This window comes from Trifolium pratense, linkage group LG6, assembly GCF_020283565.1.
Source record: "Trifolium pratense cultivar HEN17-A07 linkage group LG6, ARS_RC_1.1, whole genome shotgun sequence".
NCBI classification, from domain to species: domain Eukaryota; kingdom Viridiplantae; phylum Streptophyta; class Magnoliopsida; order Fabales; family Fabaceae; genus Trifolium; species Trifolium pratense.
Window position 1 is genome coordinate 7,580,599 of NC_060064.1, and position 17,422 is coordinate 7,598,020.

Genomic DNA, 17,422 nt, shown 5'->3' on the forward strand with positions numbered 1-17,422 from the left:
AAAGAAAAATAATTAAGCATATGGTGAAAATGATAAACGAAACCACTAGCTAAATAATTCTGACAAATAAAAGGCAAAGAAATCTTAATAAGTAATATAAAATGTTATATTATATTTATCTATTTTATTATTTAAATTACTCTCTAAGCATAATAGTATTTAGGAGATAAGATATTATAGTTATGAGTGAGTACATAGTGAGATAGTCTTAAGAATAAGATGACATGTTGAATGTTAAATTCTTATAATATCATGCAAACTAAAAAAAGACGAATAGTATTTCTTAATCTTTGTACTTTCGAACAGGTGGAGGGTGTTGAAGCCCTAGATTTAGACCCCCAAAAATAATTTTTTTGGTAAAGGATTTAGGCCCCAAATTTTTTTTATCACCTTTATACTATAAGAAAAGTTTACAATCTCTATTAAAAAACATTTTCATCATCTCTTTTAATTAAATTAAATCATTTTAATTTTAATTATCTTTAATTAAATCATTTTAATTTTAATTATCAATATATCAAATTATCACTATATAACTTCTTCCACAAGGGACCAACTAACTAAAATGAAAAATTAAATTAAAAGGGACCAACTAATATATAAGATTTATATAACCACAAAATAGTCATGACTATTGAAATTCTTTCAATACTAATAAAAAAAAATGTGTGTCTCTCTTCATTGGATTTTTTTTTCAATTGCCCCTAAAAAAATCGTTTTTTACAGCAATACCCCTATTTTAAAAAATATTTCCGTAATACCCCTTCTTTGGGACAAAAACTGACAAGCTGCAGGTCCCCACTGATGGCGGAACCGACAGTGTCGCCATGTGCAAGTAATGGCGGAAAAGGCATTTCTGCCATTGACCAGCATTTATTTATGGAAAATTCTATGGTACATTCCTTAGTTGGAATGTTTTGGTACATTCCAAAACTGGCCAATGAGGATGCAATGTTGACCAACTTTGAATAATATGGTACAACCTTTATGTATGATACTTACCATGGAACTTACCATTTTTTAATATTTCAACTAAGTCCCTTACATATTAAAACTTACACAATTACCCCAATATTATATTTTGTTAATTTTGTAAATTAATTAAAACTAAATTAAAACTAAATTTAAAACTAAAATTAAATAAAAAAACAACAACATGACAAAATAATCGTTGTAATTATTTTTGAATCAAAGTTCATTGTTTTACTTCTTCTGAACTTCATCGTCTTCATCGTCTTCATCACCAACATTGGTTTCGTTTTCCTGAACTTGTTTTCATCCCCAACAAAGTGTAAACAACAACATTAACCTCCAAAACGGTCGCCATTGCTGGACGAACAGACTTTGCTAGTTCATTGTTTTCCTTCACCTGAGTTTGAACGGAACTCCATTCGACGGCGAGTTTGTGAAAGAAGATTGCGTGTGCAGTTGCTAAGGTAAATACGAAACAGTAATAGTTATTAAGAATTAATTTGATTTCAATTTGGGAATTAGGGTTTATGCAGAAAATCAGTTTGATTTCGTTTGGGAGTTAGGGTTCATGCTGAAATTGAATTGCAGTTTTATTTGTAATTAGTTATTAAGAATTAATTTAATTTTCAATTTGGGAATTAGCTTTAATTTGTTTTCTGTATAAAATTAGTTGTGTGTGTATAAATTTGATTTTCAGTTGTGTTAGTTACCTTTCATTTTGTTTAGGAATTTTGGTGGTATTGTTATTGATGGTGACAATTGTTGTGTTTTAGGTTCACAACAATGGTAAAATTTGATGAATCTCTAGATGTTGATTCTAATGAAGTTAGTTCAACTGATAGTCATACATCTGATGATGAGAATTCCAGCTATTCGGCATCCAGTGGGCATGATAGGTCAGATGATGGCGATGATCATGGTGACCACCATGATGATGGTGATGATGATGATGATGATGATGATGATGATGATGGCAATGACCATGATTTTGCTGATGAAGCATCTATAGGTGAAAGAGCGGTACGTATTAATTCTATGACTGCTGATGAAATTCGTGGTATGGATTTTGGTAGTGTTGACGAAGCTTATGAATTTTATTATCAATACGGTAAATGTAAAGGTTTTTCCGTTAGGAAAAGTGATGATAAGAAAAAAATAGGGCCTGATGGTAGTAAAATAATAACAAACAAGCTTTTTGTATGCAGTAGACAAGGTTTACGAGATAAGAGACACATATCTAGGTTAGATAGGAAAAGAGAGCACCGACGTTTGACACGTACGAAATGCACGGCTAGGTTTCGTGTGACATACAAAGCCGATAAGGGTAGATTTGTAGTGTCTGTGTTTGAAGAGACTCATAACCACGAATTAACATCAGCTAGGTTTGTGCACTTACACCCGGTTTATCGTAAGATTAGCGAAGCAGATAGAGCTCAGGTTGATGGTATGCAGTCACGTGGAATTAGAACTTGTCATATTATGGGGTACATGGTTGCTCAGAAGGGTGGATATGGTGGTGTTGGGTTTACGAAGAAAGATCTTTATAATTATTTTGATAAAAAAATGCGTGATATTGTTAAAGATGGTGATGTTGCCGCATCGCTACATTATCTTAATGCAAAGTCAGCTACTGATCCCATGCTCTATGCTGAATATGCTGCTGACACTAGCAATGGACGGATGAAGTCTCTTTTTTGGGCTGATGGGACTAGTAGATCTGACTACTTCTGTTTTGGAGATGTGGTTGCATTTGACACAACATACAAGAGGAACAAATACAACCTCCCGCTGGTTATATTTTCAGGTTGTAACCACCATTCCCAAACAATAATTTTTGGCGCTGCGTTGGTATCAGATGAAACCACGGAGACGTATAAGTGGGTGTTGAATTGTTTTTTGGAGTGTATGGAAAATAAACGCCCAAAAGCTGTGGTGACAGATGGAGATGGGGCTATGAGAGAGGCTATAAAAGAGGTTTTCCCCGATTCGACTCATCGGTTATGTGCCTGGCATTTGAATAAGAATGCAGGTGAGAATGTGAAGAATTCAGGTTTTCTGAAGGGATTTAAAAAAGCCATGTTCTCAAATTTTTCAAAGGATGATTTTGAAGAGTATTGGTCAGAGATGATTAAAGAAAATGGAGTTGAAGGACATCCGTGGGTTATCAAAACCTACGAGAACAAGTTACTATGGGCAACTGCATACCTGCGGGATAAGTTTTTTGGACGTATAAGAACTACGTCCCAATGTGAAGCAATCAATGCAATAATAAAGAGTTATGTCAGAAAGAAAGGATGCATCTTTGAATTTATGCAAAATTTTGAGCAGGCTCTAAGAGGCTACAGAAACAATGAACTTGTTGAAGATTTTAAGTCAAAGTTTTCAGAACCTGTGTTGACAACTCAACTACGTTTGATTGAGAGCAATGCCGCTAAAATCTATACAGCGGAGATTTTCAAAGAAGTGAAAGAAGAAATTATGAAGGCCGGTGAATTGATTGTTAAGCATAAAAAGGAAATTGGAGATACAAAGTTTTATACTTTGACTAAATATTGTCGGGATGCGTATGAAAGAACAGTTGTTTACGATGGTGATACATTCCAATGTTCGTGCAGGTTGTTTGATTCTCGTGGACTTCCTTGTTCTCATATTTTTCATGTGATGAAGGAAGAACATGTTGATCACATTCCTAGCACTTTGGTATTGTCGCGATGGACCAAGGATGCTAAAATTGATTATTTGAACATGGTGGATGTTAATGATCCAGTTGATTCCGATGTGATTGAGCTTGCCCGTTTTGGTGCATATTGTTCTGTTCTGACATCATTTTGCAAAGAAGCTTCTAAAAAGAATGGTGTGTATGGTGACATTATGGATGACCTCATGAATTTAAAAAAAAAATATTGCAGTGTTGAGGATCCTATTGGAACACAAAAGTCAGTTGTTGGTGATCCTATCCCGGTTCAGAGTAAAGGTGCTCCAAAGAAAAAAAAGAATGACGCAAAAGCTCTCAGGCATTGTACTCATTGCAAGAGTACAACTCATAATGCGAGGACTTGTTCGGTAATTTTAATAATTCTTGATTGTTTATCTTTCGAATCATATAATATGTTTTATTAATTATATTGTTTTATATTTGTAGTAAAATTTCTTTTTTATTGTTATAAACAGGACAAAAAGAGAAAAAAAAGTTGCAACGCTGAAAGTAGTGTGCAAGACATAAATTCAGAGCTACCGGTTGACCTTGGTGAAAGTAGTGTGCGACAGAATAAGAAGAAATGTGTAGAGCAACCGAAAGACCTTTGCGAAAGTAGTGTGGCACCAAAAAAGAAGAAATGTTCAGAGCTACCGAAAGACCTTTGTGAAAGTATTGTGTAAAAGAGAAATAAATGTTCGGTGCAATTGAAAGAGCGTGGCGCTAATGTGTCAACACCAACACATATTGATGTTACTAGTGCGACCGGGCAATTCACTCCGATGTATGGATTTCAACATATGATTCCTATGTTACATCCGGTTATGCAACAGATGCACGTACCATCTGGACAACATGTTCCACCTGCACAACATGTAACTTCTGTACCACATGTACCACCTCTATACCAACTGTATGGAATGAATGTTGGTGCAAATTCAACTTCGTGTTATGGTCTGTTACAACAGGTGATGAAATCTGCTGATGGTAAACAATGAGGTTTTGTTTTATATATTAAATGTGTTGGATGTACTATGTGATCGAATTTGAGATTTGGGCTGTAATGTTTATGATATTTTGAAACTAAGTTTTTTGTTTTTAATGTACATTTACATTGAGATTTGGAAAGAATTGAACTAGAAATTATTTTTTTTTAAGGTATTGTTAAATTGTGATTGAATTTTGGGACATAATGTTTGTTAATACTATTACTGAAACCATTTGTTAAAGAGAAAAAAAAAAAAAAAGAGAGCAAGGCATATGTTGAAGCAGGCTATCTAAGTATTTGTGTTATTTATATTTTGATGCGCGGAAGAATAACAAATTAATTGATTTGGTGCAGTGGTTAGGGTGTTTAACATGGAAAGACCTGGCAGGAGTTCGAATCTTGTTGGTGTCTTTTTTCACATTATTATTTCCAATTTTATGTTTTAATTATTTCATTTTGAATGATTTGTAAAGTTGTAGTTAATTTGATATTTAAATTTATTTTATATTAATAGACATATATCGGTGACTTTTAAATTTTAAATGAGTAATTAATTGAATATTCGAAATTTAACTCGTACTAAACTTCGGTTATCTATTAGGAAACGACAACCCTAACCTTAGACTTAGGTGCTTGGTCCGGTTTCGATATTGGACTACTAGCCTTATCGTTTGACCTAACTAACATATATCGGTGACTTTTAAATTTTAAATGAGTAATTAATTGAATATTCAAAATTTAACTCGTACTAAACTTCGGTTATCTATTAGGAAACGACAACCCTAACCTTAGACGTAGGTGCTTGGTCCGGTTTCGATATTGGATTACTCGCCTTATCGTTTGACCTAACTAACATATATCAGTGACTTTTAAATTTTAAATGAGTAATTATTTATTATTCAAAATTTAACTAGTACTAAACTTCGGTTATCTATTAGGAACCGACAACCCTAACCTTAGACTTAGGTGCTTGGTCCGGTTTCGATATTGGACTACTCGCCTTATCGTTTGACCTAACTAACATATATCGGTGACTTTTAAATTTTAAATGAGTAATTAATTGAATATTCGAAATTTAACTAGTACTAAACTTCGGTTATCTATTAGGAACCGACAACCCTAACCTTAGACTTAGGTGCTTGGTCCGGTTTCGATATTGGACTACTAGCCTTATCGTTTGACCTAACTAACATATATCGGTGACTTTTAAATTTTAAATGAGTAATTAATTGAATATTCGAAATTTAACTAGTACTAAACTTCGGTTATCTATTAGGAACCGACAAACCTAACCTTAGACTTAGGTGATTGGTCCGGTTTCGATATTGGACTACTCGCCTTATCGTTTGACCTAACTAACATATATCGGTGACTTTTAAATTTTAAATGAGTAATTAATTGAATATTCAAAATTTAACTCGTACTAAACTTCGGTTATCTATTAGGAAACGACAACCCTAACCTTAGACGTAGGTGCTTGGTCCGGTTTCGATATTGGACTACTCGCCTTATCGTTTGACCTAACTAACATATATCAGTGACTTTTAAATTTTAAATGAGTAATTATTTATTATTCAAAATTTAACTAGTACTAAACTTCGGTTATCTATTAGGAACCGACAACCCTAACCTTAGACTTAGGTGCTTGGTTCGGTTTCGATATTGGACTACTCGCCTTATCGTTTGACCTAACTAACATATATCGGTGACTTTTAAATTTTAAATGAGTAATTAATTGAATATTCGAAATTTAACTAGTACTAAACTTCGGTTATCTATTAGGAACCGACAACCCTAACCTTAGACTTAGGTGCTTGGTCCGGTTTCGATATTGGACTACTAGCCTTATCGTTTGACCTAACTAACATATATCGGTGACTTTTAAATTTTAAATGAGTAATTTAGCTTACCCCAACAAATCTGAACTATTGATTTCAATCGTACGGACGATTCGTTTACTCCTTTTAGGCACGGTCTGCATTAAATTATGCTCCCAACTAATCCAGGCCTTTATAACTCCAGGTGTAATACGAAAGACTCACTTCTTCTATTACCAAAACCCTAAATTCCCAAATTTTCCTCACCTGATTTACACCATCACCTTCAACCTCCGTTTGTTTGAGTTAATAATTCAGCAATGTCTTCCTCATCTGTTGCAGCACTCTTCAAAATTTAACTCGTACTAAACTTCGGTTTCAATTAGGAACCGACATCCCTAAACTTAGACTTAAGTGCTTGTTCCGGTTTTGATGAAGGACTACTAGCCTTATCGTTTGACCTAACTAACATATATCGGTGACTTTTAAATTTTAAATGAGTAATTAATTGAATATTCGAAATTTAACTAGTACTAAACTTCGGTTATCTATTAGGAAACGACAACCCTAACCTTAGACTTAGGTGATTGGTCCGGTTTCGATATTGGACTACTCGCCTTATCGTTTGACCTAACTAACATATATCGGTGACTTTTAAATTTTAAATGAGTAATTAATTGAATATTCGAAATTTAACTCGTACTAAACTTCGGTTATCTATTAGGAACCGACAACCCTAACATTAGACTTAGGTGCTTGGTCCGGTTTCGATATTGGACTACTAGCCTTATCGTTTGACCTAACTAACATATATCGGTGACTTTTAAATTTTAAATGAGTAATTAATTGAATATTCGAATTTTAACTAGTACTAAACTTCGGTTATCTATTAGGAACCGACAACCCTAACCTTAGACTTAGGTGATTGGTCCGGTTTCGATATTGGACTACTCGCCTTATCGTTTGACCTAACTAACATATATCGGTGACTTTTAAATTTTAAATGAGTAATTATTTATTATTCAAAATTTAACTAGTACTAAACTTCGGTTATCTATTAGGAACTGACAACCCTAACCTTAGACTTAGGTGCTTGGTCCGGTTTAACTCCTACTAAACTTCTTTTTATTTTCTCCTTTATAATTGATTTTTAATTTTTTTTAAAAAAAAACCAAACTATTTTTTTATTAGTTTAATGTATTTTTCGTTAAAATTGAATCTAAAATTGTGCAATAATTTATTTTCTTTTAATTTATAAAATTTAAAATTTAAATTTAATCTAAAATTTAATCTTTTTCTATATCTGCTACATTCAAGTTTTACATAGCCTGCACATGTTTGGTCCGGTTTCCATTAGGATGCAAGAACATGGATCTGACGGTTAGGTATGGTTGTAGTCAGTTTATATGTTGGGTAATCGCAACCATCAAAATCCATCGGACGGTGTTGATATGATGATGCATCACGAAATGAGTGTATATCATTTAACTCCAACCAAACGATACCACTTCCATTGAAACGATTACCACTGTGTAGTCTCACCGTTTCCAATCAAAGTTGATGCAATTACTTGTCCAAATTAATTCATTAGTCTTATCGATGTAAGCTTTGGTAAGTGAAGAAGCATTAATAAACAAAATTGCTTTTCATCTACCAACAAATACACCATTTCATTTGGTTTAAACACCATTCCTATTTTGTCAAAAAAAAAACACCATTCCTATTCTTCGAAAAAAAAAAACACCATTCCTATTCCAACGAAAATCTCCATAGTTCACTTGCAACGAACATGGCGGAGACTCTTGGTGAACTTCTTCGAAGACCAGTGATTGATTATTTCACTACGGTTCATGTTGAAGGCGAGGTAAAGTTTCAACTTTCTTTGTTGCTTTGTGGTTTCATGGGAAAAATAGTCAAAAATAATTTCTTTGTTGATTATGTCTTCTTCAATGAAGGAATGATTCAGTTATATTTACGTATAATCTTGCTATGTGTTTGAGTTCACAATAATCACATATTGCTATTTTTTATTTTGATATTTTTAAATGCAAATAGTGATAAGAAACATATCAAAAAGTGCGAAGAGAAACAGAGCATGCATCTTTGGAAAAGGATTTAAAAAAATGCTTCCTGGTTTAGCAGGTTTAGATCTATAAACAATATAATGCGGTATAGATTTGGTTATATGTAGTTTCGCTTAGTATATTCCACTTATTTTGATATTTTTAAAAGAAAACATTGATATGAAAAAACCAAATAACAGAGCAAAAAATGCGATTAGAAACAGAGCATGAAAAAATTGCTATTAGAAACAGAGCATGAAAAAGTTGCTATTAGAAACAGAGCATGAACGTTTGGTTTTGATTCAGTGGTAATGTTTTCTGGCTTAGTAGGTTTAGATCTATAAACAATTTATTGCGGTATAGATTTTCAGATCTGATTGATTTTGACTGAATGTGAAACGTTAGGTTTTTGGTGAGATTGAACCGCAATTCTGTGAAGACTACAAAAGTGAATTGGGAAACATTTGGCACCTGTATGATAAGGATGGTCTTCAACTAAGAGTCACATTCGACAATGATGATGATGATGAAGATGGAGATGAAATCCCCAGAATCACAGATGGTTGGATGACAATAAGGGAGCACTACAAGTTCGAAGGTCATCACGAAATTTTCTTCAAATATTTAGGAACAAATCAATTCCAGATCATTCCTAACATGGACAGAACTGATCCTTCAAGATTCCCTACATGGCACACAAAAAGTAGATGTCTCCGAAAAGCTGTTTCCTTCAAGCTTACCATCACAGAGGATCCTAAAGTGGTTCCTGTTTTGGTTCGTCTCTAAATGTTAAATTTTAGTTATATTTATGTTAAATCTGCTTGTTTTTTATTAAATTTACTCATAGTTTTGTTTTTTATTAAATTTACTATTAAATTTCACTCTATGTAGACATTACCGGAAGATATGGGAGAGTATTTGTGGGACACAATGCTGGATCGAGTGTTTATTATTGGTGCCAATCTTGAAAAGCAACTGTGCGACTTGGAGTACCAACAGGATCCGTTCGTGGTTAGGATATCGAGCGGTTGGAGTGAGTGTGTTGGCATCCATGGATTTGAAGTTGGAGATCGTCTACTATTCAGCATGCGCAATATCTATGATTGCCATTTGATATGGGTTACGAAGTTGGACTAATGAGGGGCACCAAATGTTATTTTGAAGATGGTTGGTCATGAAGGGGTTGTTCTAAAACCTATCTATGTATCTATTTTTAATTTGTTTAAGAACTTGTGTTTTGCTTGTTTTTAATTTGTGTAAGCAGTTGTTGTGTTGTGCTTGTTTAAGTTGTGGTTGTTTAATTATTGACAATTGATAACTTGTAATCCAAGTTATTGAACTTGTAATATAATGGTTATTTTGGTCTTATGAATTGTGTGGCTAAATTGTTATCTATATACCTAATTTCTTTGGGACTAATAATCAAATTTGCGTAACCAAATATGAAAAAGAAAAAAAAAAAAAGGTTAGCACTAATTCTGAGACTTTACGTTTTATAAATAAATTGATTCAAAAAAAAAGTTGTATAAATAAGTAAAAAAAACTTACGAATTTTTTAAAAAAAATGCTTGATTAGTTAACACTAATTCAGATTTTTGAGTGATTCATGATTTGGAATTTTAAAGACAAAAAGTATAATATTCAAATTAGGATAAAAAAAGAAGTATAATATTCAACTTAAATAACAAAGAAGGCAATTTACATTGTTTATATTTGGTTCGTTTCTGCATTTCCAAAACATTGAGGAAATACACATTGTCATAAAAAAACAAAAAAAAAAACATTGAGAAACATTGAGCACACCAAATATTAGTTGATGCTTGGCCTTCTAGCCAACATGCTAATAATTACAACTAAAGTATAGACTAGATGCAACTTCCAAGACCAAAGCACATCAAACCCTCCAAAACCTTTCAATTAACCTAAGCTACCCTAAGTACCATTACTCCACACTCAACTAAACACACAAACCGTCCAACATCCAAACACAAACATCTTCATCATCCAGCAAAAAGAACACCATGGAAAAACCAGATGCACCAAGTCCAACCAAAAAACGCACCATGCCAGAAAGCAAAGGAAAAACCAGTAACAGTAAGAGGGGAAAAGAATACGAAAACACTACTACAACTGAGAACATTACAACTGAGAAAATCAAAACTCACCAGCAAATCAACTCTACACAAGTCAGTGAGCAGTATTCTGAGACTACACAAAAGAACATCAAACATGAGATTATTTACATATCATCCAGGTATTTCTTATTGTGTACACACATGAAAAATGCTATCAACATTCATAAAGAAAGTTTCTTATTGATTCAACAAATTTCTAATGAAAGATCCTTCAACAAAATTATGATTTTTGTTTCATGAGCAATCATATTTGTTTAAGCTATATGAATCTATGCTGAATGTAAACCCTTTATATGACAAGTGCATTCAACATTAATAAACAAACAGTCTTTGGAGTTGTATGTGCATGTGTTTTTGAATCTATCGTGAATTTCAAAACATGTGTGAGTGTGTGTTATTTTATATGATATTCAACAAATGTGTATGTAAAGTTATCTGTGAAGTTCAATTTTTGAGTAGGTTTTGTTGTTCCAAATTATTTGTAAATAACTCTAACTGGAAATCCCTAAATAATCTTAGCTTTCACTGTTTTAGTTAATAATTCCATATTTTATATGTCAGTTACTTCATATTATATGATTTAATCCTTGTATATAACAATAAATAATTTTATTTTATTTTGTTTATATGGTTTGAATAGTCACCACACTACCACCCAAGGCTGGAATGACCAGGAAGATTCTGCAGATTGTGATTCAACAGCATCAACCCCTAAGCAACCAAAAGATAAGGCGACAAAAAAACAATACCCTGCCACAGAGAGAAGGGCATGCAAGAAAAAACTGTGTGACAACTTGGGATCAACTTCGGCACCGCCGAGACTGAAGGAAATCAAGGAGTGGACTGCAATGCTTGAATCTAAGCAATATAAGAAGATTAACAAAATTCTGTTCTGTCAGCCAGAAGAGCAGGATGACAATGATTTTCAAATAAACTACCATCCAAAGAGTTCGATGGGATATGAATTTTTCGATACCGGAGTTCCTATTCCTGAAGTAAGTGGTACTATATTGCTATTTTTAAACCTAATACATAACTTTCATTTAGTACTAATAAGAATCTTTGTTTCACATATTTTTTATTACAGTGGATGCCTGTGAAATTTAGGCCACTACCAACCATGAATCTGAATGATATTTGCTCTTACACCATTGCATACATCTTTATGAGCGACAACGAGCATAAACATGAGTATGTGTTTTTAATATATCTTGCTAAACCATTTATTTAGTCTATTTAATTTGAATTCAACTAACAATTCATAAATCTACCTGTTGCAGTGATGAGGTTCTGATTAAAACTTCAACAGATGTTTATGGGGACAGAAAAGCAATTAAGTCGTTGATGCCTAGGTGTAATGTGGACCAAGAGGTTATATTTTGATCTAACATTGTAAATTTTTTGGCTATACAAGGTGAAAGTGAATTAAAATTTGATCTAACATTGTTTTCATTTGGCTATACAGATAATCAATCTGGTTGTTGCACGAAGCAATTGGCTAATAGATTCGTTAGGAAAACATAAATCTGTTTGGTATTTGCCTACGTATTTTGCGGTAATTACATGACCAACACTGAATTATGTTACATTTACATTTACATTAGTTGAGTAATAAATACTGACTTAAACTACATTACTTTTTAAGCAATATGCTCTGGATAACAAATACAAGGCTGATTATATCAGGAGCAAATTTCAAGACAAGTACATGCCACCAAACTCTATAGTTTCAAAGGTGAGTTTCCTATAAAATCTGCTTAGTGTGTAGCAACACATGTTTGGTTGATTCAGACTTGAAAAATCTGTTCTAATGGGTAATATGATTTCTATAACTACAGATTTTTATTCCTATGAATGATGAGGGAGCACATTGGTTTTTGGTGGTTGTTGATTTTTCTGAAAGAAAAGTTTATTGGTTGGACTCTTTACCTTCAGATGAAAGATATCATCCTAGGCGTCATTCAATTATTAGATTGGTATGCATGTGATCTATACTTTGTTTTACATTCAAATTTATTTTTTGCTTTTTTAATTCAAATTTTATATTTACTATTGTGGCAGATTGCCAAGCTTGAGGAAATCCTGCTTCTTCCTTGTTTTGTTAATGTTGCTAATCTAATTGGTCATGATAACCTAATCACAAACTTCACCAAGATTGAACCTACGTGCCTCCCGCATCAGCGACCTGGATCGTAAGTATTCTTAACCCCTATCTCTATTAATGATTTTACTTAAACTACATATTAGTGTGATACTAATGCAGTTTTATCAATAATCATAGGAATGATTGTGGAGTGTGGGTTGCTAAATGGATGATTGAATGTCCATTCAATAGTAACTACGGAGGCATAACTGTAAGTTGAATTAATGTCATAATTATTTGTAAAACATATCCCATCTAAGTAAATTTCTAATTCCTTGTTCAAAAAAAAGTAAATTTCTAATTCATCCACTGTTTGTTTCATTATATGTAGGTTGCCACTGCCACAAGGATGAAGCTTGCTCTATATCTTTGTCATTCCTCTAATAATGTGTTGTTACAATCACTGTTGTCAAAGTCTGCTCAATATTGGGATGATATGCACAAGAAAAGGAAGGCTTTGGTTGATGTCTGAAGTTTGAAGTTTGGTTCTTACACTATGGGATGGAAGCTTTGGTTGATGTCTGAAGTTTGAAATTTTATTTTGGATATTTTGGTTTATTTTCTGTTTTTATTTTTGGTACTGTTACCTTAACCAGTGGGTTTGTATTTTGCACAATATGGTGGTCTTATATTTTGGATATTCTGTTTTATTCGGTTTGAAGTTTTATTTTGGATATTCTGGTGAATTTAGTTGACAGTGTTCTATTCTGGTGGATATTGTGGTTTATTCGGTTTTAGGATTTATTATATGTTTGTCTTAAGCTGTAGGTATCTCATGCTATTATCCAATTTCATGCTATATGTTTTACTTAAATACATGACATAACTATTTTGATTTATTTGTTTGTTTCATACAATTTTCAAAACATTATATATATATATATATGTTGGGAACATACCTCTTAGTTCTATGTCTATGTATAATTGATATGAATCACATTCTCCTTCTTAACATTTTTGACTTCAAGTCTAATCACCATGTTGAATGCATATTCATGTAACCTGTTTCAAATTGCAATAAAACTTAAGTTTCTGTAATTATCACCTAACAAACATACATTTAGCATTGTAACAAAATTTGGTATTGGAAATAGACATTAATTTTCATGTATTTAATCAAAACTATTTAAAAATTGGATAATCAATATCAAAAATGTTATTGTCCAAAATTACACAACATTGTTCAATAAAAGTTGGATAATCTTCGTTTAAGTTACCAAAACTTATTAAAGTTACGCCTTTCTCATGATAACTTACAAAACTTATACATCTTTCACATCATGTACATTCAACAATCTTTAATTGGACTTGTGTGATCAGTTAATGTACATTGAGCAGATTACAAAAGTTGCATGTTTCTCATTACATGACATGAATAATACATTATGAATAGTTAACTTAAGCTTGGAGCAACCTTTAAAAGTTAATTGGAATTGTTTAAAAAATTTCATCTTTCTCATTACATTGCATAAATCATAGCTTATCAAAAATTAAGGTACATTGAACAGCCTCCAAAAGTTAATGTACCATGTTTTACTCAAGTAAAAAAGATTACAATATTCAATTTGAAAATTGTTACTGTACTACAGTTTAATGTAACACTGGGCATTAGCTAAAATATAGCACTGACTTCATATCATTAACTAGTGCTTATTCAACTCAAATACATATCACTAACTATAAACTTAACATTATAAAGCTTGATTTGTTTACCCTTCAAGCTCTTCTACATTGTCTGTTTTCCAGTTCAAACCTCTTAAACACAGGATTCCTTAACTGGGATCAGAGTGGATATATTACCATCCATTATTTAACTGCAGGAGATATGAACACTAATATCAGAATAGCACACTAATATCACATTCAAATTAACATAAGCACACTAATTAAGTGTGAATAACATCCCAGTCTAATTTCAACCCTAATCCCCAACTCAAATGACATCAAATTCATAATTATAAGATTTTGATAACACAGTATTCCTCAATTGGGATCAGAGTGAATATATTGTCATCCATTACTTAACTGCAGTATATATGAACAATAATTGATGCAATAATTCAGGAATATCACACTAATATCACAGTCAAATTCACAATAGCATACTTATTATTCCTATGAATCATACCAGTCTAATTTCACAATTAAAATGACTTACAAATCGTAATCCCCAATTCAAATGAAACCATAATTCCCAACCCATAAGTAACAGTATCAACATATACATTCAAAAATCAAATGAATTCAAATAAAATTGACAAGCAGAATTTAACAATTTGATAAATACAAAACCAAATCCCCAATTCCAAATGGATGGTTTATGCAGTAAGAATTCAAAGCAACTTCAATTAAAAATGCAACCCTAATCCCCAATTCGATCGTTTGAGGGTAACAATTTGAATCAACTTCAATTAACGTTGTAAACCCTAAATCGATAATTTCAGAGGCTAAAATATATATACGAACAATTACCTGTGAAGTACACTACGATGCTTTGAACAATAGAACAATCTTGCACTGAAAATAGTTTTTGGGTGAACACAGATACGAATTATGCTTTAGTTTTTGGCGAATTACAAACAACCAGGAACACAGATACGACATTGGGTGAAAAATCGATAATGCTTTACTTGGATATCAATGAAATGAAACGAATGAAAACAAAGTCTGAGAGAGGCATAAGACGATGGATGACGAAGATTAAGACGAAGAAGAAGAAGGGATGAACAATCGAAGAAGGAGAAGAAGGGATGAACAATCGAAGAAGGATAAGGTCGAAGAAGGATGAACAATCGAAGAAGAAGAAGGACGAAGAAGGATGAACAAAATGGAGAACAAGTGGGAATTTGGGATTTAGGGTTTTCACTCTCAATTTTAATTTGTTCAAATAATAATGTTAAAAATAATAATTTGTTCAATTTTATTGTAAATGATTTATGATTTTAAATTGAAATTAAAAATGTTTTTGATTTGTATTTTTAATTTGATGGAGGACTCATATGCAATAAATAAAAGTTTATTAAGAAAAAAGAGACTCACCATGGACCTTAGTTGATGTGGCAATTAAATTGAATTCTATTGGTTAAAATTTTGGAATGCACCCATACATTCCAAAGCTGGAATGCACCATAGAAGCTCCCTTTATTTATTTGTTTTTTTCATTTTCTGGCCTGAAAATGGCGTTTTGTATTTTTTTTTTAAAATGTTAATATTAAATCGAAATAAAACAAATTAAAACCCAAAAGTTTTGATCTGCTTATTACCTTTCCTTTTTTTTTTTCCTGTTTCTTTGTTCTCTCTTCCCTACTTTCAGATTTTGGTTCTCTGCCTCTTTGATTTTTTCATTTGGTTATGATTTATGGTGGTGATTGAATTTTGGTAGAGGGGGAGGCACAACTGATTCTGTGTTGTTCTTTCAATTTTTCTCCCCCTTCAGCCCATAACAAAAAAAAAACTCATAAACAGAGCCAGAAAAAGAAGAATTAGAAACACAAAAGAGGTAATAGAACAACAACATTTAATTTTTGGGGTTTTAATATGTTTACTTTGATTTATTTGTTTTGGGGTTTGATTTGTGTTTAAAACTGGTTAAAAGTGTTTAAAAAAGGATTTTGGATTTTTTGGGTTTAATTTGGGAATTTTTGGGTGATTTTAGGTATCCGGCACGGTGGTGAAACCGCCGGAAACCGGACGTCGCGGTGGCTAAGGACGCCGGAATCTGGCCCAGGCGGTGGTCCGCCGCCGGCATTCATGTGTTCATGAAGAACAACATGAATGTTCTTGAGTGAGATGAGAGAAGAGAGAGAGCCGAGAGAAGAAGAGAGAGAAAGTGAGAAGAAAAATGAAATTTTTTGAGGATTAGGAGAATTTATACCTGCTGATCCTACGCGCGTAGGTCCACTGCAGCTGCACCATAAGCCTTTCATCACAGCCGCTGATCTTCATCAGACGGCTTAAATGTCTTCTTTCTTTTTGGATATAAAGGAAAGAGAATTGCTAAATAGTACGAAGACACTGCACACGAAAGGCAAGAATTATACGTGATTCATTGCAATATAAAATGCTAAAACGGTTACAAGCAGATCTAATGGAAAACATGGGGAGGTTATTGTGTAAATCAACGGTTAAAAATAGTTCTTGCCTTTCTTTACTAGAAACTATCGCACAAAACAGCATTTTCCTAAAGGAAAAAAACAAAAATCAAATTCTTTGGTCAATGGCGGAACTGCCATTTCCACCATCACCATGCACATGGCAATTCTGTCGGTTCAGCAATCAGTGGAGACCTGCTACACACCAGTTTTGGCCTCAAAAGAGGGGTATTACGGCAATATTTTTTAAAACAGGGGTATTGCTGTAAAAAATGATTTTTTTAAGGGCAATTTAAAAAAAAAATCCTCTTCATTGCATAGTTAATTGGTTCATAAATGAAAAATTTAATTAAAAGGGACCAATATAACCACAAAATATATTCTTTCAATACTAAGAAAGAAAAAAAAAAGTGTCTAAGACTATTGGAATTCTCTTCATTTCATAGTTAATTGGTCCCTAAATGACAAATGAAAAATTTAATTAAAAGGGACCAACTATCGATATCGATTTATACATA

The 17,422-nt window shown here is 32.7% G+C and overlaps 1 protein-coding gene and 1 long non-coding RNA gene across 2 annotated transcripts; one reads left to right on the top strand and one right to left on the bottom strand.

The window, feature by feature from the left end:
* Positions 1–1,356: 1,356 nt before the first annotated feature.
* Positions 1,357–4,665, top strand: LOC123891651 (protein FAR1-RELATED SEQUENCE 5-like). The gene is made up of 4 exons (XM_045941566.1): positions 1,357–1,436; positions 1,746–4,035; positions 4,144–4,339; positions 4,382–4,665. The coding sequence occupies exons 2-4, from the start codon at positions 1,756–1,758 to the stop codon at positions 4,663–4,665; spliced, it is 2,760 nt and encodes a 919-aa protein (XP_045797522.1). The 5' UTR covers positions 1,357–1,436; positions 1,746–1,755.
* Positions 4,666–10,232: 5,567 nt separating this feature from the next.
* Positions 10,233–16,764, bottom strand: LOC123892883. Its single transcript, XR_006803290.1, has 6 exons — positions 16,077–16,764; positions 15,853–15,983; positions 14,527–14,627; positions 13,713–13,815; positions 10,701–10,743; positions 10,233–10,530 (listed from the first exon to the last, which is right to left on the bottom strand). It is a non-coding gene; the product is annotated as an uncharacterized LOC123892883 (long non-coding RNA).
* Between the last annotated feature and the right edge of the window lie 658 nt (positions 16,765–17,422).